A 23,399-nucleotide genomic window follows, 5' to 3' on the forward strand; every position below is an offset into this window, starting at 1 on the left:
AGTGCCTGAACGGCAGCACAGTTGTAGGCGTTCTGTTTGCAAAACTCATTGGCTCGCTGCATAACAAGACACGTGGAGCGGGACTTTCACCGGCGCACAACTGTACTGGACACAGATCACACAGGCAGCCTTGGCTAGCTATCTATCTGCGAGTACTATAGCCAAACCTTTTGTCTTAACATGCAATTCCTAACCAAAATGGGGGAATAAATCAGATAGAACAGTATCGCATTTTACACCGGAACAGTGATATAAGAAAGTAAAAGTGTTTTTACATCGTTAGATACCTAGGTTAGCCAGCTAACCCAAAAAACATAAAAATAACCCAGTGGTAAAAATAACCCATTGGGCTTTAAAACCAACACATCAGCTGTATGACTTTAATAAACTTAATTGAACCAACCTGCAACTGTTTCCAAAACAAGCCCACACTGTTGTGGGATAACAAGCAAATAATAGCAACAAAAATGCCATTCAGAACTAGCAAAAACTTCATTGTGAAGAAAGAAGTAAGATTTAGTCGAAGAGGCTGAAAGCAAATCAATATACACTCGAGCCAAAATTGTAAGTACACCCAGCTACGTCGAGGCAGCTGCAACAGCACTTTCACTACACAAAAATATACCCGCTCTTCCCCAGCCACTGTGCATTGTTATCTCACCTGATCTTTTTCTTCTCAAGTTTGATTTTCTTCGCTTTGGGCTCCCCTGTATCCATCCTTCACCTGGCTGTCCACTAAAGCAAGTGCCCGCCGCCTTTCGTGAGCAAACGTGAACGAGATATCGCTGGAAGAACTGCGCCGATGAGAAATCGTATAAAAAAGATTTGAGACAAATTATAGTTGCCCGTGTCCATTGCCAGAGCAGAAATATCTTGAAAAGTATTAAATGAATTTGATTTGCAAAAGCTATATGCATTTGGTAAATACCTCTAGCATAGGTTATTATAGAGAAACATTTACTTTGTTTATTTATTTGTTTACTTATTCATTCACTGAGTTTATTTTCCACAACTAGTGAAAAAGGCACATTTCTAGATAGCTATAAACAAGCTTCCGTGGGCTGTTACTTCTGCCATATTGCCACCGAGGAGTTTTTTTTTTTTTTAAGGTACACTCATCAACGCAGCTCGCAAAAGGTACTCTTCATTTTAACTCTTCGTTATTACTTGTGGTTTGGCAAACAGTGTTTATTGCGTTAATATAATGAATAGCGTCTGACTTATGGTCGAGAGACAGCGCTAAATTTATAAACCACGAACCTTTAGGAATGTAATACCCAGTAGCCTGCCAACTAGTTGACTAGGATGCCTGGCTGTGTTCTGAGCTGGTATTTACTTCGGTACCCTAGCCTAGCTAACTAGCACGTTTTGGGTAGTTAGCTAGCTAGATGGCTGTTGTATTTGAACGACTGATCGTTTTTGACATATTGGATATGAGACGTAGGCTAGCTAGCTAGATAACTACCTGTATTAAGCTCGCCGTTTCATTCATCTGCCGGCATCAAGACATTTGCTTCTGTCAGCTAGCTAGGTTAGCATTCCTAGCTAGCTAGCTGGTTAGTTCTTAGTTCCATACTTTTGAAGGTAGAGTGATCACTATGCTCCTGAAGCTACTGTCAAATATGCAGTTGTAAGTGTTGCGTTATGCTTAATTTTTAAGTACTGGTGGTAAAACCAGCGTTATTATTATTATTTTTTGGTATAAATAAATAAAATATGAGTTTAGCGTTTTAATATGAAGCAAAATTTGACATTTGTCATTTATGTAGCTAGGTTAATTAGGTAAGCTAGAGCGTTGAACATTTGGTCTGAATAATTGACTAGCACAACCTGGCTAAATTTAAATCTCAGCTTGCATGTAGCTGTGCCTTCATAGCTGTCTGATGCATTGGGGAGGTGGTATGCTGAATGTAGTAGTTGGCTAGTCCGAACTTTAGTGTTTTTGTTTTTACAGCACTCATCATGATTCACAGCTTGTTCCTGATTAACAATGCTGGCGACATATTCCTGGAAAAACACTGGAAAAGTGTTATAAGTCGCTCTGTCTGCGACTACTTTTTTGAAGCTCAGGAGAAGGCCATGGAACCTGACAATGTACCTCCTGTCATTCGCACGCCCCATCACTACCTTATCAACATCTACCGTGACAAAATTTTTTTTGTTTCTGTCATCCAGACAGAAGTACCCCCACTCTTTGTAATTGAATTTCTTCATCGTGTTGCTGAGATGTTTCAGGTATTCTCAAGAAACATTTTTAATACTTGGAACCACTTTTAGGCAAATTGAATTAAGATGTATTTTAGATATATTTCTAGGAGTTCAGTGCATGGGCCTGTTAATATAAGGTTTATAAGGAACTCTATGTTGGAACTGTTGAACCCAATGGTGCAGCCTATTTCTTCATGCAGGACTATTTTGGTGATTGCTCTGAAGTTGCCATTAAGGACAATGTGGTAATAGTGTATGAGCTCCTTGAAGAAATGCTTGATAATGGCTTTCCTCTTGCCACGGAATCAAACATCCTGAAAGAACTTATTAAACCTCCCACAATTCTGCGCTCCATGGTCAACAGTATCACAGGTAAGGCTGTGGTAAACAAACATTCTTTAACAGAATGAAAAATGTAATATTAATTTCACTAAAATCAAAGCTTAAGTTCTTCTCAGAACATTTGTTTTGTCCATACATCTTAGCCATTGGGCTTTTCCATCAATAACATTGGCCAAATTTATTTAGTTCTGTTACTCACTGCACCTGCTACAGTGTGCAGTAGTGTTTTATTCTGTTTCGTCCATAGTCTACTTTCAAACAAACAAGACAATCGATGGTTTACTATGCAATGGGCAAAATACTACATTACATACTACATTACAATTTGAAATTATATTGCTTACACTTAGTTAAACACAGTGGTGTGTCCTCGATGTGACATGTGTTATCTGGATAAGACTTGTCTGTTTATTTGCTTTTCCATCTCTTAGAATGCTCTGGTTGGGTCTGCTATTTTGTATATTTGAAACTTTTGGAAAGCAAGGCATGTAGATGGCTACAGGAAATGTCAGTCTATGTTAAAGTACATAAAATATTCAAATAAATGTTTTTTTTTTTAAAGGGAATAAAAATGATTTGATTAGATAATGTACATCAAACTTCTGGCAGGATAAAATGCAGACATTTGGTAAGAAAATGTTAATAATGATGTTAATGTGCACTTGTAGCTCACCTAGTAAAGCAAGGTGTGCACATCACCAAGGCCACATGTTCATTTCCCAAGAGATTCACATGCTGTCCACTGATAAATGTATTTAAATCACTCTGGAAAACGGTGTTTGTCAAATGCTGAAAAATTGTATGAACAAAAGCCAGATGTTTGTAGTCTTCTGCCTGAAGCAGCAGCTAATGGCCTATTTTTTGCTTGAGTGTTCGTAGTTTAAAAGGTCAACTGAGATTTTCTCAGTGATTGATTTATTTATTGGAATTGGTTAATAAAAAATATACTGATTGAACCTAGCTCAGAGAAACTTGGATGTGGAGAGTCAAATTACCTTAGTGATTGAGCGGGATATTGAGCCACCACTGTGATGTCATTAAATCCAAGTTTGACGGAATTAAATCCAATCTTGCTAATCCAACAATCTTAATTTATGATATACCTGTATGGTTGATGTACTTATGCTTTGATCTCATACGTGTTATGTTCTGAATTGATGCATGGCAAGATTGGCATTTATTTTTTTGGGAGGGGGGTGGTTTCCTTGATGTCAGATAGTCTGTCTTACATCTCATCACTGCAGAGCTAGCAGATTTGTCAGGAAAAATGGTTCATCTGTTGAGATGCAACGGTAAATTTGCTCATCAGGATAATATTGTCCCAACAACCTGAGAATTGCATCCCAGCCATCTCATTTGACAGCGAAGTTATCTTAATTGCACAGACTGATAGAGCATATGACACTGGTAAATTCCTGTGTAACATTTAGAAAAGTCTTCTGAGTTTTGCTTTGCTTTGAAACAATTTGGGCCAAATGTACAGGCTTTTCAGCACAGTCACCAACTGGTAACACATCCTTGGACAATGTCTAAATATAACTTCAGATTTGTTCAAATCAAACAATAGTTCATTTTTATATTATGTTGTTTTTTTTTTAACCTGTGTGTGATCCTTCTAGGCAGCAGTAATGTGGGGGAAACTCTCCCTACTGGACAGTTATCTACTGTCCCATGGAGAAGAGCTGGTGTAAAGTACACCAATAATGAGGCCTATTTTGATGTCGTGGAGGAAATTGATGCAATCCTCGATAAGTCTGGTACACTTTAATGTTTTATTAGGTTTTTTTTTTCTTCATTGCATGTTTTTCATGATCAATATTTAAATGTTGTGACTATTATAGTAATTGACTGGGACATTAATTTTTAGGTACAACAGTATTTGCAGAAATCCAAGGAGTGATTGATGCTTGTGTAAAACTCTCAGGAATGCCTGATCTCACATTGTCATTCATGGTATGTGCAATTGTTTTTACGCTGAATTTATGACGGCACATCTATAGGGCATTTTGACTTTGGGGTAATGTGCATGAACTATCATCTTTATCATATCCACTCTGAATATGTTTGTGCTGTAGAATCCCAGACTTCTGGATGATGTGAGCTTTCATCCTTGTGTGCGTTTCAAGAGGTGGGAGTCTGAGAGGGTTCTATCTTTCATCCCCCCCGATGGAAACTTCCGACTTATGTCTTATCATGTTAATGCACAAAAGTAAGAACCATTTTTGACCGCCTGGCTTTGTAGCAGGCAGTACAAAAGATAAATTCGTTTGAAGATCAACATTTTTGTGCCATGTATAGTGCATTCACTCAGAAATTTTTTATATGTTGTCATCTTACAGTTTGGTAGCAATCCCAGTGTACGTGAGACAGAATATCAGTTTCTTTGAGAGTGGCTCCTCAGGGAGACTTGACATCACTTTGGGTCCTAAGCAGACCATGGGGAAGACGGTGGAGTGTGTGGTGGTCACAGTACACATGCCTAAAGTGGTTCTCAATGCCAATCTCACAGCAACCCAGGGTAACTACACCTACGATCCAGTCACCAAGGTAAAGCTTGGCAGAATTTTACATTCACCACTCTAGATAAGAAATACTAAAAATGCAATTATGCACCAATATCACATCAACTACTCCATTAGGAGTCACTGCATGAATTTGCTTGTTTAGAAGCCTGTACATGTACTCCATGAATAAACTTTGCCAATTTTCCTAGGTTAGAAGTGTGTGTGTGTGTGTGTGTGTGTGTGTGTGTGTGTGTGTGTGAGAGAGAGAGAGAGGAGCTTCTTTTGTTTATCAACCTCACTGAGGTGCAAAAAGAGTTGTGCTTGTCTCCTCAATGCTATAGATTTTGGTGTGGGACATTGGCAAACTGAACCAACAAAAACTGCCAAATTTAAAAGGAAGTCTGAGCCTGCAGTCTGGAGCTCCTAAACCAGAGGAGAATCCCAGCCTGAACATTGACCTCAAAATCCAGCAGTTAGCCATCTCAGGTAAGTGAAGGACAGGTGTGGGTGTGACTGTTGTTTAAGAATACGACCTTCCTTGCAGGTAGACTAAGTTTAAAAAGGCTGCTGGGATTTAGCATGGTCCAGACAAGTGGTTAAAATGCAGATATGTTAGCAAGTGGCTAATTTTCCTTGTTTTTCACATTGCTTTTTAATATCTAACCAGCAAACACACATTTTTCATTTTGTTTTTCACATTTATATACCAAATTACATAAAAAATTGTAGCATTATACTCAATTGTCTAAAAAAAACAGATTTTATCATGTAAAGGGGGATACATATCTGGCTCTTAGTATGTGAAGGCATCTGATATTCTGTTCTGTGCTCTACAGGACTGAAGGTGAATCGACTGGACATGTATGGGGAGAAGTACAAACCATTCAAAGGTGTCAAATATGTAACCAAAGCAGGGAAGTTCCAGGTCAGAACTTGAGACTGTCAACCAATGGTGGCAAAAAGACGGGAAAAGTCGTGCCAAAACAAAGTAGCCGTCTACTATTTGATAAAACAAAGTAGCCGTCTACTATTTGATAAATCGTGTCCTGTAAAGTTTCTTAACATTGTCCCAAATGTCTGTAGAATTGCTAAGACATCAAAACCTTTGAAAATGAAGGCATATTTATTTATTTTTGTTTACAAGGTGTAGTCACGGACATTTTGTTGTAACTAACTGGAAACTTCACAATATTTTAGCGTCACCTTTTTATGTTTGAGTGGTGAAATGAGGAGGACCATAAGTACGTTTCACTTTAGCACAGTTTTGTCTGATGTGCATATAGATTACATGGATTGATATTTTTAGATTTTTGTGCATGTTTGAAGACATGCCTTTGCCAAGTTTATAGTTTAGCAACATTTTTTAAGTACTTCTTGTACAATGCACAAAACTTAAGTGGCCTTTTTGGGCGGGGGGACAGGGGGAGACTTTGAGGCCCTTCTTTAAAAGCACAGCTATGCCTTTTAGCGGTGTGCATTTAGCCCTTCCACCGTGCAAACAGCGGTTCACCCTGGTTGAGGGGTTTCAGTTGGCAGGGAAATCTGTTAGGATGAACTTTGCTCAGTGTGCAAAGGTTAGCTGTTCAAAATGCCAATAAGAGTTTGTTGAGTAACACTTTGCATATAGATATTGTGCTGTAAATACTGCCAAATCGCCTCTTTTAAGGTGCTAAGTTCCATAATTAAAAAGCTTGCAACCATGTGGCAGGTATTTAGGTAACTCATTGTGGAGATTTTATACACTCACAGGGGACACAATCTTATTTTGTAAGATACAGAAATATATATATAAGCTAAAGGAATACCTTAATTGTAGTTGGAAATATGTACATAAACCAAATGCCTTCACATTTATAAACATTTTTGGGAAAATGACATGCCGTGTCTGTTCTTTTTGTCACAATTATTGTGATGTTTACTTATCAGTTATAGAACACGCAACATGAGATATGAATGTAAACACAGTAAAGTAAATCTGGTTAGTCAGCAGTGGTGGAGACCTTAATGAATCCACTGGATTCACATCTACACATTTTTATTAAGGACCATGTAGAATATTTCAAAGCAAATTATATTACTCTATGATTTGTAAGTACTTGAATTCAACATTCAAGTCAAAAGCAATTTTATTAATCTGAGGCACAACAACTGTTGTAAGGGACACTGTAAAACAAAATTAGAAGTAGTGTCATATATACATTCATACACTCTATGACCTCAAACTGAAACATGCTGTTAGACATACAAACATCATTCTTGTAAACACTCACAATGAGGCACTATATAATGGATTAATTATTCTCTCTTTTTAAAAACATTTATTATAGAAATAGGTGTAATAGCTAGGCAGTGCAAGTTCTGGTTAATGTTTAGCTATGTGAATAAAAAAAAAAAAAAAAAAAAGGGATCAGCATTACAGACCTTTGGCCACAATTGTGCTAGTACTCCTTTTTCACATAGATTCAGTACATTTGAGCTTCCAGCTGGCACAGTTGTCGTTACTGTTGCAAGAATCTGATAGATACGATTTTGAAATATCACTATGGAATTAAATATGAACAAGCTACATGGGTCTTGTGTAATAATTACCCATATTTTCTGAAACAAACATTTTAAGACCTGTCAACAGAATATTTAGGAAAAGGGGTGTGAATGAACAACACATTTTGGGTTTTAGCTGTACTCCTGGCTTGCTGTAACATGGGCTGTGTTTGAAATAGCCTACTACATACTACTAGCATACTGATTGGGCTCAGAATCAGTATGCAGTATAAGACCAAAATAAAATTTCAGTATGCGAAAGATACCTGGATGATGTTCTACTTCTACCAAATATTCCAGTACATGACCAGAGCTATCAATGTGCTGTCATGCAACAGTGGCAGCACCTTCCTACGGTCACGTGACCTCGTAGTACGGTTTGCATTTTTCACATACTGGATACTATACTGCACACTACTACAGGGACAAAAAAGAAAGCAGCGTCCCCTTTTAGACCAGTTCAGACAGAAGCATTTCCTTCTAATCACAGTTTAGTATTGCATGGCAAATAAATATATGGTAAGATTTTGTTCATTTGTGTTTTTGCAGTTATATGGTAGATTATGTTAAGAGGAAAAGAAACTAAAAAAAACAGTTCTTCATTATACGTTAGTCCATTTTAACATAATTGTTTCATGTGTTAATGGAAATTATTACTTGGTGTACACAAGCAAGCAAAGCCAGGTCAAAGCATACAGCTCATGAGTATTTTAGCTTTTCAGCAAAAAGATTGGCTTTGGCGTTCATGTGCCCATTACCAGAGAGAACAGATCAACTGTTGCATCGATTGTGCTTCAGATTCCTCTTCACTCGCACAAACCTACATATACCTATGATTTTGAAGCATTTAGAGTGATGAGTTTTTAGAAATGTTCAAAACGAGCTAAGTTCAGATAATGACCAAATCCCAAATACAGTAAAGTTGTATAAGAAGTCTTTCATCTGACATTAATAAATTCATAAATGTTGAATTAACAAAATCTTTGGCATCAATGTGAGACATACAACCAAAAAAAATGGTTATAAAATAACTAAAAATAAATCAGTAATGTTTCTGCAAATACAGACAAACAACAGTGCTCAGTGAAAAGGTGAAATAAAGCCTAAGACAAATCAGTCCATGTGAGTGAGTAAACCAAAAAATATTATTTTAAGAGCTGTGTCAATCAAAATCTCTGACTGTGAAAACTGGGTGTACACATCAATAAGAAATATAAATATATACAATTTCAATACAAAAAGAAATCCTTCTCAAAATTAAGAGTAAACTTCATGAACTCTTAAGATCCTTTAAAAGAGGCATCACTGTGGTTGAGCCATAGTTCTTCCATACAAAATAGAAAAAAAAAACTCTTCATGCAAAAAAATATATATACCTGGAATTTGGATAAATTCTGAAACCAAACATACCAAAAATATATATTCAAAAAATCTTCGTCCTGTGTAATCCTACTTTTTTCAAACATAGTGGTGAGAGATAAAGAGAACAAGAGCAAACCTTGAGATAAAGAAATCCTGGACAAAGCAATCAGTGAGGCATGAACTCAGCTATAAAGCAACAATAAGGAGTTTATAATCAGTGTCCAAGAGGGTAAGGTCTCCCCTTTAGGCCACTGAATAGTAGTTTTAATAGGCAGAACGGAGACCCTCAATGAAGGACCTAATGTTTCATTTACTGGTACCAGGGAGTCTTTCGAACCCAGCGGAGAGTGAACCCTGCATCAGTGCGGATCTTAATAGAAGCTGCCTCAGCTTCTCTCACGGTCTCCTTCACTGATTGCATGAGGTTCTGCGCATTGTGGACCAACATCTCAGTGGCCTGTTTGAAGTCAGATTAGTACAAGTCAAATTAGTACAAGTGCTGTTTGTAAGTGAGTATTCTGTGCATATAAACTCAGTGTGCCTATACACTTTTGATTTTGTGTTTCTCAAATACAAGGCTAAACTAATGAGCTCTTAAAAATCAGCTCAGTTCTCACCTGCTCCGATTCCTCCTCACTGATGTTTGTGCGGCCCAGCATCGTAGCCTTCACTGTGGACAGGATCTTCAGCTGGGTGCTTATTGTTGGGATACGCTCACACACCTGCAGAAAGTAGACAAACAGGACTGAGGAGAAACCATTCTCTTTTTTGGACAATGAAACATTTGCTTGCCAGCCTGAATACTTCAGGAAATTACTTCAGGAAATGGCTTTGTTGAGAAACCAAACTTGCCTAATTCAGGGGGTAAAAGCAAGCTGTTAATTAGTGACATTCAACATCATTTAAGCAAGCTGACCTGCAGTAAGTTTGTGCGGATCCTTTTGTCAGTGCACTGCTTGGCCACCTCTTTAGCGAGTCGTGTGACCTCATCGGAGGCCTTGGCAATATCTTTGGCACACTGGATCAGGGCACGCTTGTTGCCGCTGCCTCCACGCACCAGCCGGGACATCTCCGCCATCAGCAAGGCCATCCGCTTCGCTGCTCCAATAATATCATTACCCTGAGAACCAACATAACACATGAAGTAGTTTCCAATCACAAATAACTGAAATTGGCTACTCTGATTAAACAATAACAAAGTTTAAACCCATACGTGTTTCATTCGCTTTTACAAAGTCTGCACTTTTCAAGTGTAAGTGCAAATAAATGCAGAGGTAATGTGTCCTTTATGTGTCACAGTTAGATACATTTGAGTACATTTTCAGTATCTAAATGTACATTTTAAAATGCTACTGTGTCGTGTTTGCAAAACAAAGTGTAGTTAATCTCAAGTTCAACCACTGCAGTTTCATTCTTGCATCATGCCTCATGTGAAGTTAGTATTAGAAACTCGGTAAAGATGATATATTCTGTTGCAAAAGATAAAGACATTGTATTCCCCATCACATTGGTGACCTCTTAACCTGTGTCATTAACTTCAAATTTAAATAAAATTAAACTAAAACTCACCGCACCATTTCCATAGTAGTTATCCATTCAGTAGGAATCTTTTCTATGCATTATCAATATTTCACTTTTATAAGTCTTTAAACTGTCTGTGAAAAAAATATTTAAACATTGTTAATTTCTAGCATTTTAAAATTATTGTTGGAAGAGGGCACATTAAAAATCCTTTTCTGTGGACAGGTTCCAAACATGCAGACACCTTTACATTACTGTAGTCGAATTGGGTTAATTCAGTTAGTTAGAAAAAAAGCAAGTGCCAAAAGAAAAAGAAAAAAAAACAGGCAAGTGATATGACTTCATCACAGTATAACACGGAAGTCACTGGGAAACTGTCATCCTTGCTTCACAGGTTGGCCAGAGTGGAAGGACTGACAGCAGAGACTAAGTGATTGGCTCCTCTGTCAAACCAGAGGCTGAAGACGTGACAAGCAAACAATGAGTAGGGATGGACTTGTGAAGCCAGTATCAGTTTGTCCAGGAAGTGCACAACAAACTCGCCATTCCAACAACCATCACGGGCAACCTCAGCAGCAAATGGACCCAAAAGTGATGCAGCCAGTAGCAGCTGGTTTCATCGTTCCCATAGAAATATCTGGATGCAGAAGAGATGCTGCAGCCCGTCGAGGCCGGGAAGTGGAAGTACCTTACTAGACCACTTGCGAGCTTCCTGGTGCAATGACTGCGCAGCAGCCAGCATTGGCTGGTTAACGGGCTGATTGGAGGGCATTAAGAGCAGCTCAGGCTCGTAATCGTCCTCGTTGTCTGTGAACTCGTCCTCATCGTCTATATCTACGTCCGCCTCAGCGGGCTCAAAACGCTCCTCTGTCACATCAGGCTGGGGGCGGGCGGGTGAGGAGAGTAGGAGGAGGAGCAGGGGGAGGGCACGAAGGGAAGCAAAGTGGAGAAAGAAGGAGAGAGTTAGTACAAGAGGCCCTGGATTTAGGACTAGAGGAGAGGGAGACGGAAGCGTTGCAGGGTATGGGAGGAGAGGTAGCAGTGTGGTCCTGTTAAGTAACCTAGCAGGGGTGCTACTGGACCTAAACTAAACGCAGGCTGCAGAAGAAGAAAACTACTGGAAACTCATACTAGTGTGGCAGGGATATCATGGTTTCTATTCTCGTGCACACAAGCTGCAAAAAGTGGATTTTGTCTGTTCTCGTGGTTTTCTTTTTATAAAATTCAGCGACCAAGAGTATTTGGTGTTTTCAGTGGTGTTTTCAAAGGCACCATTTACTGAAGAACCTTCAAACACTGACGTTCACTATCAGTGTCACATGAATAAGGCATGAACACGAGGACACATGCATCACAGACAGAGAACGTGTCCTGGCAACACCAGCAGAAGAAAAGGGTGAAGTGTAAAGATCCCGAACTAAGCCAGGCCTTGGAAAGGTAGAGGAAATAAGAGTATATATACACAGTGAAAGACGGGTACAAAAGAAGAAGACCATAGATGCACACTAAGCAAAACAGCAACCGGACACTAAACGTGGTTTCCCGTTTTTTATGCACATCAGATGTTTTTTATTTGACTCTTGTATGAACTCTATATTTAATACTAATCACAGAGGGTCTTCTTCAATTGTCCACTGAAGAAGATAAACACAAAATAGAAGAAAAACAAACAAATGACAAAAACCAAACTTGTTCCAGGCAATCCTTCCTGCCTCACAGCTAGACATAAAACATCCCCGAAGGTTGCTAAGGTAACAAAAGGTTAGACATTAATTCATTCATTTAAGGCATGCAAACACCTTTTGCAAATAACAGTTTTCTTATCTTCTCTGAAATTGGAATCATCTAAAAGATCTTCCAAATTTCATGTTCAGTTCATTTGATCTAGAAATCAGTATCTCACATCAGTACGTCAGTGTGCGATTCAATATATACACACATCGCTTTCTAGAGTCCTCTACCACATTTTAATTGTCTTAAATATTAAACGTCAGGCATGTAAAATGAGTTTAAATTTACTCAGAAATGCAGTTTTTAAGAGAGCATTAGGGTTGCTCAAGCTGACGCTTGCAAATTTTACAGCCAGGCTTTCTAATGAACAACTTTAAAACCGAAGAAGAATCATCAGAGCGCTTTTAAAATTGGACAGGGTGGACAGATGCAGCTCACCTTGCTGGACCACTGGCGTGCCTCATCGTGTAGTTGCCTGGCGGCCACCATCATTGGCTCGCTCACCATCTCGCCAGCCTTCTGCTCAGGAAACTCCTCATCTTTTTCCTCAGGGGGAGGGGGTCTGGGGGGGGGCACTTCTCCCTCTGGGAGGGGCGGTTTAGGTGGAGCCTGCTCATCATTTACCTGACAGGACAGGAATTTGGATGAAAGCTTTGCTTCCATTTACATTTTTGGCATTTAGCAGATGCTCTTATCTGGAGTGGTTTACAAAATGCTTTGTCATCTACGCATAGAATGTACCATAGCCAGTACAGTAGGTTAGAGTTAAAGATACCAGTGAACTAGAATAATGCTGAAATACAGGAGTCAATGCTGATACCTAGAAGAAGTGCAAAATAAGCATAACTCTCTGTATAAGATTTATATCAGACAATGGTAAGTGCAATAAAAAACTATGCTAAACAATAAGTACTAGAGTTTCAGTAACTCAACATAGGTGCAGGATCAGTAATCATTTAAATATTCCACAAAAAGATAAGTCTTCAGCCTATGTTTGAAGCTTGCAAGTGACTGTGCTGTCTGGACAGCCAGTGTAAGTTCGTTCCAACATTCGGGAGCCAGGACAGAGAATTGTCTCGATGCATGTCTTCCTTGAGGCTTGAAGCATGGTTTTTCAAGCCGAGCCATACTTGAGGTACCGATTGGGCTTTATCTATCAGTGAGTGATTTATATGTAACAATATCTATATCAGTGGTCCCGAGTCAAATGTTGAGTGTTAGTAATGGAAAAAGTTACTCATCAACTCATTGGCACAATGATGGCTATGAAGCAGCACTAACATGCAGCTGATCCAAGTCAGGAGGAGGGGGAGGAAAGTCTGGCTCCTGAGGCTGGAAGGCCTCTCGGACCTTCCCCACAGCCGCCAGGATCCTGTAGCCGGAGACCAGAAAGCTCTTCTGATGACCTGCGCAATGGAAACATGAGACAGGATTTGGATCAGGAGCTACTAATCTACCGAATTCATGAAGTGAACTTGTAATTGGCCTCTGTGAAGCTGGTCGTTACAGGCTTGTCTTTACCTGGATCCTGGATGTTTCCTGCCACAGCCTTGGCATCCATAACCATGGGTGGGATGGTTTTGCTAAGCTCATCTGAGGCTACCTTCACCATCTCCCTGAATTTTGGGTCTTCAGAGTTTTCCACTTCCCTCTTAGCCACCAGTAGCACCCGGTTAGCCCGTCTGGCAATGCTGGTAGCCCCAGCAACCAGCATCTGGGGCTGGACATTGGCCATAGCCACACGGCACTTGTCAATGTCTTTTTTAATGGCCTCTTCTGAGGCATCCAGGAGGGATTTAGTGTCAATAGCCTCATCTACCAAACCTGTTGCAAGAGAACAAGGATACATAGTTTAATAAACAAGTACCTTTGTTTCTTTTTCTGTTTAAAAAAGGATTGTGAACCTTCCATTTTAATTTAGTACATTATGAAGTTTCTGTGTACTATATCCAGTATGAAGGTTAAACCAAGCAATGCTTTTGTATACCAGTCATTTTCTCAATGTTGTCAATCCACTGATTTTTCATGGTCTCAAAATGTTCATAAGCCGCTTGGTTGCCAGGGTTCTTGAGCAGAATACGTGCAGCAGAGGTGACCTATGCAGAATGATTATACAGTGAAACTAATCTTGGGCTCATATATTCCACAGCATAACTAATCTGTAATCAGTAAATTCATGTTTTTAAAGAATAAAATAGTAGAATAAAATAGTAGAGAATAAAATAATAGAGTAAGAAGTGAGTGTCTTTTATTTAATCCACTCAACAATTCCAAAGTGTCTGTCATTTAGTTAAAGAGATAATAACCATCTGTTAAACACAGACCACTCTGAACACATCGTGTTTTATCAAGACTATGCATGCAAGGGCTCCATACACACATGCGTACCCTGCCTGAGAGCTGACTCTCACACATACCTGAGGTGTTAGCTCTCTGGCTGACTTCACAGTGGCCTGGATTCCTTCCACCGTGCTCTTATTGGCTGTCCCCACAGCAGCCGCTTTCTCGGCCGTGGCCCCCAGACGGTTGGCATGGTTCTCAAAATTAGAGGCTCTTTCTTCAAAGACCTGTGAAAGCAATAAACAAAGAGAGACAGCATGTGTTAATTTCTTTCTCCATTTCCTGGCTCGCTGTTGAGTAACAGCTCAGAACTGTGTTTGAATTAAATTTTTCTCTGGCTGAGAGCTGTGCAGTGCGTGTGTGTGCCACCCACCTCCTCCCGGTTGGGGGCCTCAAGCGGAGCTGTAGCTGCCACAGCCAAAAGCTTGATGGGAGTTGTAGTATCACTAAATACATCAGACACCTCTTGGGTCATTGCCTCCTGCATTTTTGCCTTCAAGTCCTAAGAGCAGGGTAAAATTTGTGAAAATGCCACCTAAATATGATAAAGTTGCAAGTACAGTTTGCCAAACACTAGTGAAGGGAAAATATGTCGAGTTCCAGTTGAGACCAGTAGATGGCGCTGCTTGATCATAGCCTTCAAGTAAATCTCAGCTCGGATGACATTTAGAGCCTTGTTCTATTAACTAGCTGTGCTGTACTCTTGTATACCATACAGTACATTTCACAAAGCACGCCCAACAGCAGTTCTTTTCACACAGAGCTGAAATGCGAGCCTGCGTTCAGGGGCTCTTACTTTGAGGGTGTCCAGGAGCTGAGCTGCAACTGCGCGGCCCTGAGGGCTCTCTGCCTCCCCACGTGCTGCCACCTCAGCCAGCTGCAGCATCAGCTGATCAGCGCGCTCGCACTTGGCCAGCAGCTCCTGCCTGTACGGGCCCGGCAGGGAGTTGGCCAACCGGCGGCCCTCTGCGATCAGGCCACGGATAGCAGCCTGGCCTGGACACCACAGCCGCGCGGAACGAGAGAGTGACGGGGATCCAGAGAGAGAGACAGGGATAAAGAGAGAGGGATACAGGGAGTGGGACAGATTATGGACTTAGGAGCTTAGAAGGAGTTCACTGACATCTGAATTTTAAATGACCGTCTCAAGTGTGTGGAATATAAAAGCCTAAACAGTCTGGCATCCATGCAGAATGAAATTTCTCCACTGATAGAAAATACATAAATACATTTCCTTTCCTTTCATGGTCAGTTATGTTGAAATGAGTGGCCTCATATTTGTATGCTACTAGACACTTAAAAAACACTTAAAACACTTTAAAAAAAGAAATGTTATGTAGCAATGTGTTTAAACTGCAAGTGGTTGTGTATAAACAGAAGGGCAATGATGGTTCAAGTTATATGATCTTATAATTTAGCCTCTATTATTTCATATTGATGGGGGCCAAAGATTACTTCATGGTTTACATACCAGAGGGTCAGCAAATAATGTGATTTGCTATGAATAGGACATGGAATAGCTATTTACTTTTTAAGGCATTGTTAAGATGGAAATGCATATGGCAGTGGTTGAATTAGTTATGATCAGTCATCATTAGTTCAATCTGCTTCTTGGGCTTGGCTAGACACACTTGAATAAGATACCCAATATGTCAGTGTCATCCCCTGGGACATGTAAATAGCCTCAAATGATCGTTCCCCTTCATTACAGTGCAACTAGCCCACCGATACAAATACAAACAGATACCAAAGCAGATTCAGTTCAACCATGAAAATGCACTCACTGGTCATTTGTACCTCTACTTTGCATCTAGAATTATTCAGCCAAATTTATTAGGTATACATTTCTTATAGGTTCATGTTATGAGTGTAAAATTACAAAATGTATATCATCTGTTTGCATGCACAATTCTAGCCCACCTCTATTTCATTCACTATTCCCAAAAGATTATTAACTCTGACATGGTCGTGGGTGTTGAGCTGGTACCAGCGTGACAGGCCCAACATGGTTGATTAGGTTTTTCTTTGTTTATAACAAAGTGTCTGGTGAGTTCAGGCTCTCCAGTTCTTCAGGTACCTGTCCAAACTAACCTACAGTACATGACCTAAAGGGATCACAAATTGCAATGGTCATTTTCACTAGTATTAGAATCATAACGGCTCACCCACTCCACAGTCATCCCCGCCGGGGTTGTTGATCCAGCGCATGGCTTGTTCCATCTTGCCCTCCAGGGTCACAGCAGCCTTGGCTGGCCGCATGTTGGCCACAGCACGGTTGGTCTTCGCCTGTAGGTTCTGCAGAGCAGTGCCAACCTGCTTGGCCAGGGCCCGGGCTTCAGGACTATCCCCTTTACCCCTGGGAGGTCGAAGAAAGCAGCTCAGATCAAACACTTACAACAAGCCACAAGGAATAGACCAAGTCTGGACCCCAACATTATACAACAACTGCAGAGATCCAATGCAGATAAAATGAAAGTGATGGAAAGAACTATTAAACATTGAAAAAAATTTTGGGCAAACCTATCCTGCAAGACTACAGTGACTTATCAGCCATGGCTAAGTTGAAATCATTATCATGTTTATCTCAGGTTGAAAACCCTGGTTCGATACTTTTTAAAAGATCAGGCAGCAAAAAGAAAACACAAATGACCCATTTAGAAAATGTTTTATCTGCAGTCATGAGGCTCTGTTTTTGAAGCTTTGGAAGAAAAGCACTGTGGAACACATACTGTTTGCGAAGTTCAACGAGCTTGGCTGAGAGACCAGCGATGTCGCTGACAGAACGCAGTATGTCGTCTCTTTCTTTGGGGTCCTCGCACAGGTCGGCAATGCGCTTAGCTTCGGCCAACAGGGCACGGATGTTCTCCTCCCCTTCAGGACCGCCGTGAGGATCAGCGAGCCAGCTCTGTCCAAACACAGAGTGCTCACCAAACACAGAACACCACTGCAGCACCACTTCCAGCAGAGACTACATCCTTGCATGTAACCTCCCAGCTAGCTACATCCTCACATACCACTGTGCTGTTAGAAATATACAAATGGGTCAATCACTGATTGTTCTTCAGTTAGTAATATAACAAGTACTCTGCATTATCTTAAAACTCTGAAACCGTTGAATGAATAATTGCTTTATGTGGAAGCAAACAGAGGATGGGAAACTGCAAGCAGAAATCAGTGGGGAAAAAAGCACGGGTGGCACCCCTGTAGGCCTTCACCTCAGCAGGAGTCAGTACTCAGTGGGAAAGCATCTTCTCAAGATTCCTGCTTTCCCTCACTTTGTGTTGAAATTTGTGGATCTTCATGATGCTATTTCTAGTAGTTATTATTCAGCACGTGGATGTTACATAACCATAGACCATGCAGTGGTTTTGATCCTGTTTTTTCCCCTCTGTGGACTGATGTGAGTGTGTCCCAACCCAATGCCTCGGCCATGAAGCTTTGCTGTGGGGACAGTCTGTCTCCCACCATCTCCATAGCCATAAGTCACAGAAGAGGAAAATTAAATAATATCCTATAATGACTGTCAGCTCTGATCTCCAGTTAGAAGATGATCCATATGCAGTTGTGATTATTTCTGCCCACTGTGTTGTGCGTTAAAGCTCCTAAATGCTGTGTCTAGTATTATAACTGCTGTGGCCACAGAAAAGTAAGCACATTCCACAACCACATCCACACTCCCTGTGTACTGCTGATAGACTCAAACTAGTCTCACCTGTGCAGCATCTATTCTCTTGGCTATGGCCTGCTTGGCATTGCTCAAGATCTCCAGCTTGCGAGCAGCATTCTCCACTTTCCCCACCAGGATGTCCAACCCCTGTGCCACCTGCTGGGCTTTCTGCATACCCATGGGCGTATGTCCCTGGCCTCTGGAAAACAACACAGATACAAAACTCCAGCGTTTCAGTCCTCAGGACACACCAGCCAATCAACACTTTTCTCTAACTAAGCTCCCAGTATACCTGTAGCAGGTATTCAATGTCCTTAATGGAGTTGTTCTTGTGTGTTAGGGATCAAGATAGAGCAAAAATGTGGACTGTCTAGTGAGACCCGCCATATGGGTTGATAAACACCTCAATGGACTATTATAGATCCACCACCCTGTCATGCAAAGTCATACAAAGGAAATAATGAGAATGAGAGACTGATTTGCCAACAAGAATGAGAGACTGATGTGAGCATGAATCATCCCTCTGAAAAAGCTCTCCAATTCTAGCTGCAGATCTTAAACTAATCGCAAGGCCAGATTGTGCAAACCCAGGCAATGCTGTGTGTGCGTGTGCATGTCCAACCCAGTACCTTTCCTGCCTCTCTGAGGCAGCCCTCTGTTGGGTTAACCGTGTGCATGCTGTGGGCTGATTAACCAGAGCTCTGCCTCTAATCTGCTTTTCCATCTCTGTAACGATGCCCAGCTCTTTCCTCAGATCTCAAGACTATAATTTTTGCTTTCTACTGCTCAGACTCAGCACACACACACACACACACACACACACACACACACACACACACACACACATACACACATACACACATATACACACACACACACACACACACACACACCCACACACATCTGCACCATTTCTTTCAGCCCAGCATCGTCCTTTGAGAATAACACAAACTATGCCTAAAGCTTTTCTGATATAAATCCAAAGACAGAATGTTTGTACACTGCATCAAAACTAATAAGAAATCTTGGCATGGACAAACAGCATGCTGTGTTTATTAATATGCAGGCCAAAGTGTATTAATCAACTTGTGTATACATATATGTATAAATGTAATAAGTATATAATCTCCCTTATAGGAGTATTGTACTTTAAATGCCTCATACTGCTTGAAAACGCATGCAATCAATCTTTCTCAGAAGATTCAAGTGGAAATGTGGTGCTCCTCTGAGCATGTCAAGGGGCCGTACCTAGCACGCGTGTCTGACACCTGATCTGTCATCTGGCCCAAGGTCTTGACTGTTCCCAGGATCTCCCTCCTCTCCTTGCCCGCGCACAATTCTCCCACTTTGCCAGCCTCATCCAGGATGTGACGCAGAGCATGCTCACCTGCAGCCCCTGCAGAAGCACAGCCACACATGCATGCAGGGCCCGCCACATACTGGTCTCCAAGGTAGGCACTTACGGGATATTTTTATCAGCGGTATTAGATTTTATTTATTGACTAGGTTTATTCATAGTTGAAATACCAAGAAATATTTAAATTCAGATCATTATATTGAATGAATAGGTTAATGCCTGTAATTCTAAACTTCAGTGGGTCCATGCTCTAGCAGACAGCCTTTTTTGTACTGCAGTGCTTGGATACCTGGTAGACCATTAGGGTCTTTGAGCCAGGATTTAGCCTGATGCATCTTTAACTCAATCAGTGCCAGTGCTCTCTTCATGGCTTCTGTATCCTTCAGAGAGAGAGGGATGGAGAGAGAGAGGGAGAGAGATGGAAAAGAGCAGGAAAGAGAAAGGCACAGAGACAAATAGAACATAAAACTAAACATCTCAAGGCTAATTAATCAGCACAGATCAACTGCAGCCATACTGCAGTTTTATGGTTGTCATTATTAAAAAGCAGTTTGTGTGTGTAATGTTTCATTTAGAGAATGCTGATGGGGAGGGGAATTGCAGTACAAGGTGACCTTCCCAAACATTAGGATAGAGCACGCACTCACTCACTCTCTCCCTCTCTCTCTCTCTCTCTCTCTCTCTCTCTCTCTCTCTCTCTCTCATGCACACACACACACACACACACACACACACACACACACACACACACACACACACACACACACACACACACACACACACACACACACACACACACACACACACCTGGAGGGAGCCACATAATCACCACTTCCCTGAACAGTCAGATCCACTGGCACACATGAGGATGTGTAATGTTTTTACCAGAAAACAGAAGATGTCAAATTCATTTTGTCAGACATGCAGAGTTAGAAACAGCAAGGCATGAGGCAGCAGCAAGAACTGCTGTAGGCCAGTTATTCACTTTGTACATATTACTAGCACCTTTTGCTGTCTGATACTTTAAGAAATAACTGTAAAAGCCCCATATCCAGCTCACTTCTCTGCAACTCCTCCCTAAGATCTGCCCCTGCTTACTGCCCTACAGCCTTCCAGGATTTGCCCCTGCTTATTGTGTTGCCACTCCTCGACAGCCAACTTTCTGCAAGGGTCAGTACACATGACAAAAAAATGGATAAAGCAAAAAGGTGTGATGGACCAAGTCTTGCCAAACAGATGAGCCTCCATTCAGCAAGAATGAATTAGATCCACCCCCTCTAATCTCCTGTGCCTTCTGTGCCTATATCCCGTAACAGCTGCATTCAAACCCACATGAGAGGTGAGATAAATTTTTTTTGTAAACTAATGAGTCATTTCCCATTTTGTCTTCCTTATTAGTTGGAGTCACTTTGGAGCTTGGTTACACTCAGGACACACTCAGCACAGTCTAATATGATGCCTTAAGGTAGCATCTGATTTGTGAATCAATGTGGTTCATCAACACACAGCCCCCAGCATACACTGTCCCCAGCACACACACCGTCCACAGCACACACCATCCACAGTACACACCGTACCCAGCACACACCGTCCACAGTACACACTGTCACCAACACACACCATCTTCAGCATACACAGGCCCCAGTACACACCACACCCAGTACACACTGTCCCCAACAGACACCGTCCCTAGCACACACTGTCCCCAACAGACACCGTCCCTAGCACACACTGTCCCCAACAGACACCGTCCCTAGCACACACTGTCCCCAACAGACACCGTCCCTAGCACACACTGTCCCCAACAGACACCGTCCCTAGCACACACTGTCCCCAGCACACATCGTCCCCAGCACACATCGTCCCCAGCACACACCGGCCCCAGCACACATCGTCCCCAGCACACATCGTCCCCAGCACACACAGTACAAACCACCCCCAGGGCGCACAGTTTCACTTAATACTTCAACCAGATATGCTGATAATGCAGTTGGGGAAGTGAGCTGTAAGTTCCATTCCACCCACTCACCCATATGCAAACACACATACAAACAAAGACACACACACAGGGGTTAGACAGAAAGAGAGCTGAAGCCTGTGTAGTTTAGAAGAGGGTACATTATTCATGTTTTATGATGTGATCAGACGGCCCTTTGACCATCCACTCGCTGAATATGCAGTGAATCTCTGCTATTGGATGATGACACATATCTATGTCCTCAAATTACAATCAATGATTTCTGAGCAGTGAGCATCAAACATCATTGAGGTGGGTCTTCATGCTGGGGCCAAAACTAACATTCACTAATGCAGAAAGCACAATCACCAGTGAAGAAAGCAAACATGCTGATAAACCACTTGACATTTTCTCCTCCTCCACCTGAGCTTCCAGTCAGGATATATATCACTTGGTAGCAGAAGTAGCAATGCTTTTGTTCACTTTAGACATACAGTATTTCAGTGTATATAATATTATATGCATTAAAACAGTGCACTGAAATTGTTTACATGTAACCTAGTTAAGTTTCCTAATAGAGGCTAGGGCTATGGTCAGATCCCTCCTGATAGAGCCTAGGGGTAGGATCAGTATGGTGTGCAGAGCGTAGGGCTTAAGGTTTTGGAAATGTAATAGAAATATTCTTACACAAAGATGAAGGCCTTGTTTTCAAATTTGCTGTTAAAAGTGCAATATGGCATATTCGATATTCGAGTGTATGTGATCAGAAGGCTTTTAATAAGCAATTGTGGACATTTACTGCCCTTTTCTCCATATCCATCTTTGTGTCTGTGGGTGTATGTATCTATATGGTGTGTGTGTGTGTGTGTGTGTGTAAATGTGATTGTGTGCAACAGTGTGTTTGTGTACCCTACAGAAAACTATTAATCCAGCTTTCATGCTGCCAATCACAAGCTACAAGTCTATGAGTTTCAATTAAAAAATTTATTTAATGAATAACTAAAGGAATAATTTAACTGGAAGACCACATATGAAAATAATACCACTAAAAGAATAAAAAAACAATGCTAGAATTATTAACACCAGAAGGCAAAAGCCTGTGTTTTATATTCAGTGGAGGTAGGCACTACATAACACTTACAATGTACTGAATGAAATCTTCTATTAATCCATACATTCCTATTAAATGGGAGAACCTACAGAAAGAGCTGCTGTGTTGGGTAAGAACTAGCAGAATGGTAGCTTGATCAGGAAAAGCGGCATTCATTTGGGTTAAGCTCCACAGACAGAATGAGGATAGACAAACGGAAGACAGAAGCTTACAGACACAGAAAGCAAGGGCCATATAGCTCTCCAGTTAGACAGAAATATGATGTCTTTAAGAGTGAAAACATGTTAAGAAGAGAGACATGATAGTAGTGGGAATCAGACAGAAATAGTGAAAGGGGAAACATTCAAAAAAGCAAGGCATTTGAAGCACAGAGATGGATAGATGAGTCCTGTTCATCATTTCCTCCTCTGGGCCACACATTGATGCACTGCTTTTCTGAACTACAGAACGCTATCCTTGACAGACACCAACATACACTATGTTAACTCTGTTTCACAAATGCTACAACCCACATAATGAATGCAATAAGGACAACTACATGTCCTATATTACACACATACTGCAGACACACCACACACACACACACACACACACACACACACTATGCTACAGCATGAAAGACTCATCCGTCACATGCCAGAGAATTATGCAGTGGGAAAGAGGAAGCCTTACCTTCTATAGGGAGGAAAAGAATGAAAGAGTACAGAAAAGAAAGAGAACAAAAAGAAAGAAATCCTGTTTTTAAAACAGTTACATCA

At 41.0% G+C, this 23,399-nt stretch overlaps 3 protein-coding genes across 7 annotated transcripts in view; 1 reads left to right on the forward strand and 2 right to left on the reverse strand.

Annotated features, from left to right (window-relative positions):
* Positions 1-812, reverse strand: part of adka (adenosine kinase a) — a 105,769-nt gene extending 104,957 nt beyond the window's left edge. For both annotated transcript variants that reach the window (XM_027017633.2, XM_027017632.2), the window contains exon 1: positions 662-812. In XM_027017633.2, the coding sequence (XP_026873434.2) occupies positions 662-717 (56 nt within the window). In that variant the 5' untranslated portion in view covers positions 718-812. The remainder of the gene's footprint in view (positions 1-661) is intronic.
* A 266-nt stretch (positions 813-1,078) lies between these two features.
* On the forward strand, positions 1,079-6,929 carry ap3m1 (adaptor related protein complex 3 subunit mu 1). The gene is made up of 9 exons (XM_027017596.2): positions 1,079-1,137; positions 1,955-2,235; positions 2,409-2,580; positions 4,170-4,307; positions 4,418-4,503; positions 4,626-4,759; positions 4,890-5,097; positions 5,396-5,540; positions 5,891-6,929. Exons 2-9 carry the CDS (start codon positions 1,963-1,965, stop codon positions 5,989-5,991), a joined length of 1,257 nt encoding a protein of 418 aa, XP_026873397.1. The 5' UTR covers positions 1,079-1,137; positions 1,955-1,962; the 3' UTR covers positions 5,992-6,929.
* Positions 6,930-7,072: 143 nt separating this feature from the next.
* vcla (vinculin a) overlaps positions 7,073-23,399 on the reverse strand; it is a 35,525-nt gene continuing 19,198 nt past the window's right edge. The window contains exons 7-22 of one of the 4 annotated variants that reach the window (XM_027017593.2): positions 19,863-19,953; positions 19,465-19,612; positions 18,262-18,415; positions 17,279-17,454; positions 16,715-16,905; positions 15,346-15,545; positions 14,923-15,051; positions 14,627-14,776; positions 14,197-14,305; positions 13,731-14,033; positions 13,491-13,615; positions 12,648-12,833; positions 11,167-11,358; positions 9,874-10,077; positions 9,575-9,679; positions 7,073-9,414 (exon numbers count right to left, since the gene is read on the reverse strand). In XM_027017593.2, the coding sequence (XP_026873394.2) occupies positions 9,268-9,414; positions 9,575-9,679; positions 9,874-10,077; positions 11,167-11,358; positions 12,648-12,833; positions 13,491-13,615; positions 13,731-14,033; positions 14,197-14,305; positions 14,627-14,776; positions 14,923-15,051; positions 15,346-15,545; positions 16,715-16,905; positions 17,279-17,454; positions 18,262-18,415; positions 19,465-19,612; positions 19,863-19,953 (2,610 nt within the window). In that variant the 3' untranslated portion in view covers positions 7,073-9,267. Of the gene's footprint in view, positions 9,415-9,574; positions 9,680-9,873; positions 10,078-11,166; positions 11,359-12,647; positions 12,834-13,490; positions 13,616-13,730; positions 14,034-14,196; positions 14,306-14,626; positions 14,777-14,922; positions 15,052-15,345; positions 15,546-16,714; positions 16,906-17,278; positions 17,455-18,261; positions 18,416-19,464; positions 19,613-19,862; positions 19,957-23,399 lie in introns of all 4 variants that reach the window. The other 3 variants (XM_027017592.2, XM_027017595.2, XM_027017594.2) reach the window with 3 other exon arrangements.

Source organism: Electrophorus electricus, chromosome 11, assembly GCF_013358815.1.
Source record: "Electrophorus electricus isolate fEleEle1 chromosome 11, fEleEle1.pri, whole genome shotgun sequence".
In the NCBI taxonomy this organism is placed as follows: Eukaryota; Metazoa; Chordata; class Actinopteri; order Gymnotiformes; family Gymnotidae; genus Electrophorus; species Electrophorus electricus.

What these genes read in the sequence shown, in the direction of transcription:
- ap3m1 (XM_027017596.2), top strand. Translation starts at nt 1,963, where the DNA reads ATGATTCACAGCTTGTTCCTGATTAACAATGCTGGCGACATATTCCTG. An exon ending in TGCAATCCTCGATAAGTCTG is followed by an intron (nt 4,308 to 4,417) that starts GTACACTTTAAT and finishes ATTAATTTTTAG; the next exon opens with GTACAACAGTATTTGCAGAA. An exon ending in TATCATGTTAATGCACAAAA is followed by an intron (nt 4,760 to 4,889) that starts GTAAGAACCATT and finishes GTCATCTTACAG; the next exon opens with TTTGGTAGCAATCCCAGTGT.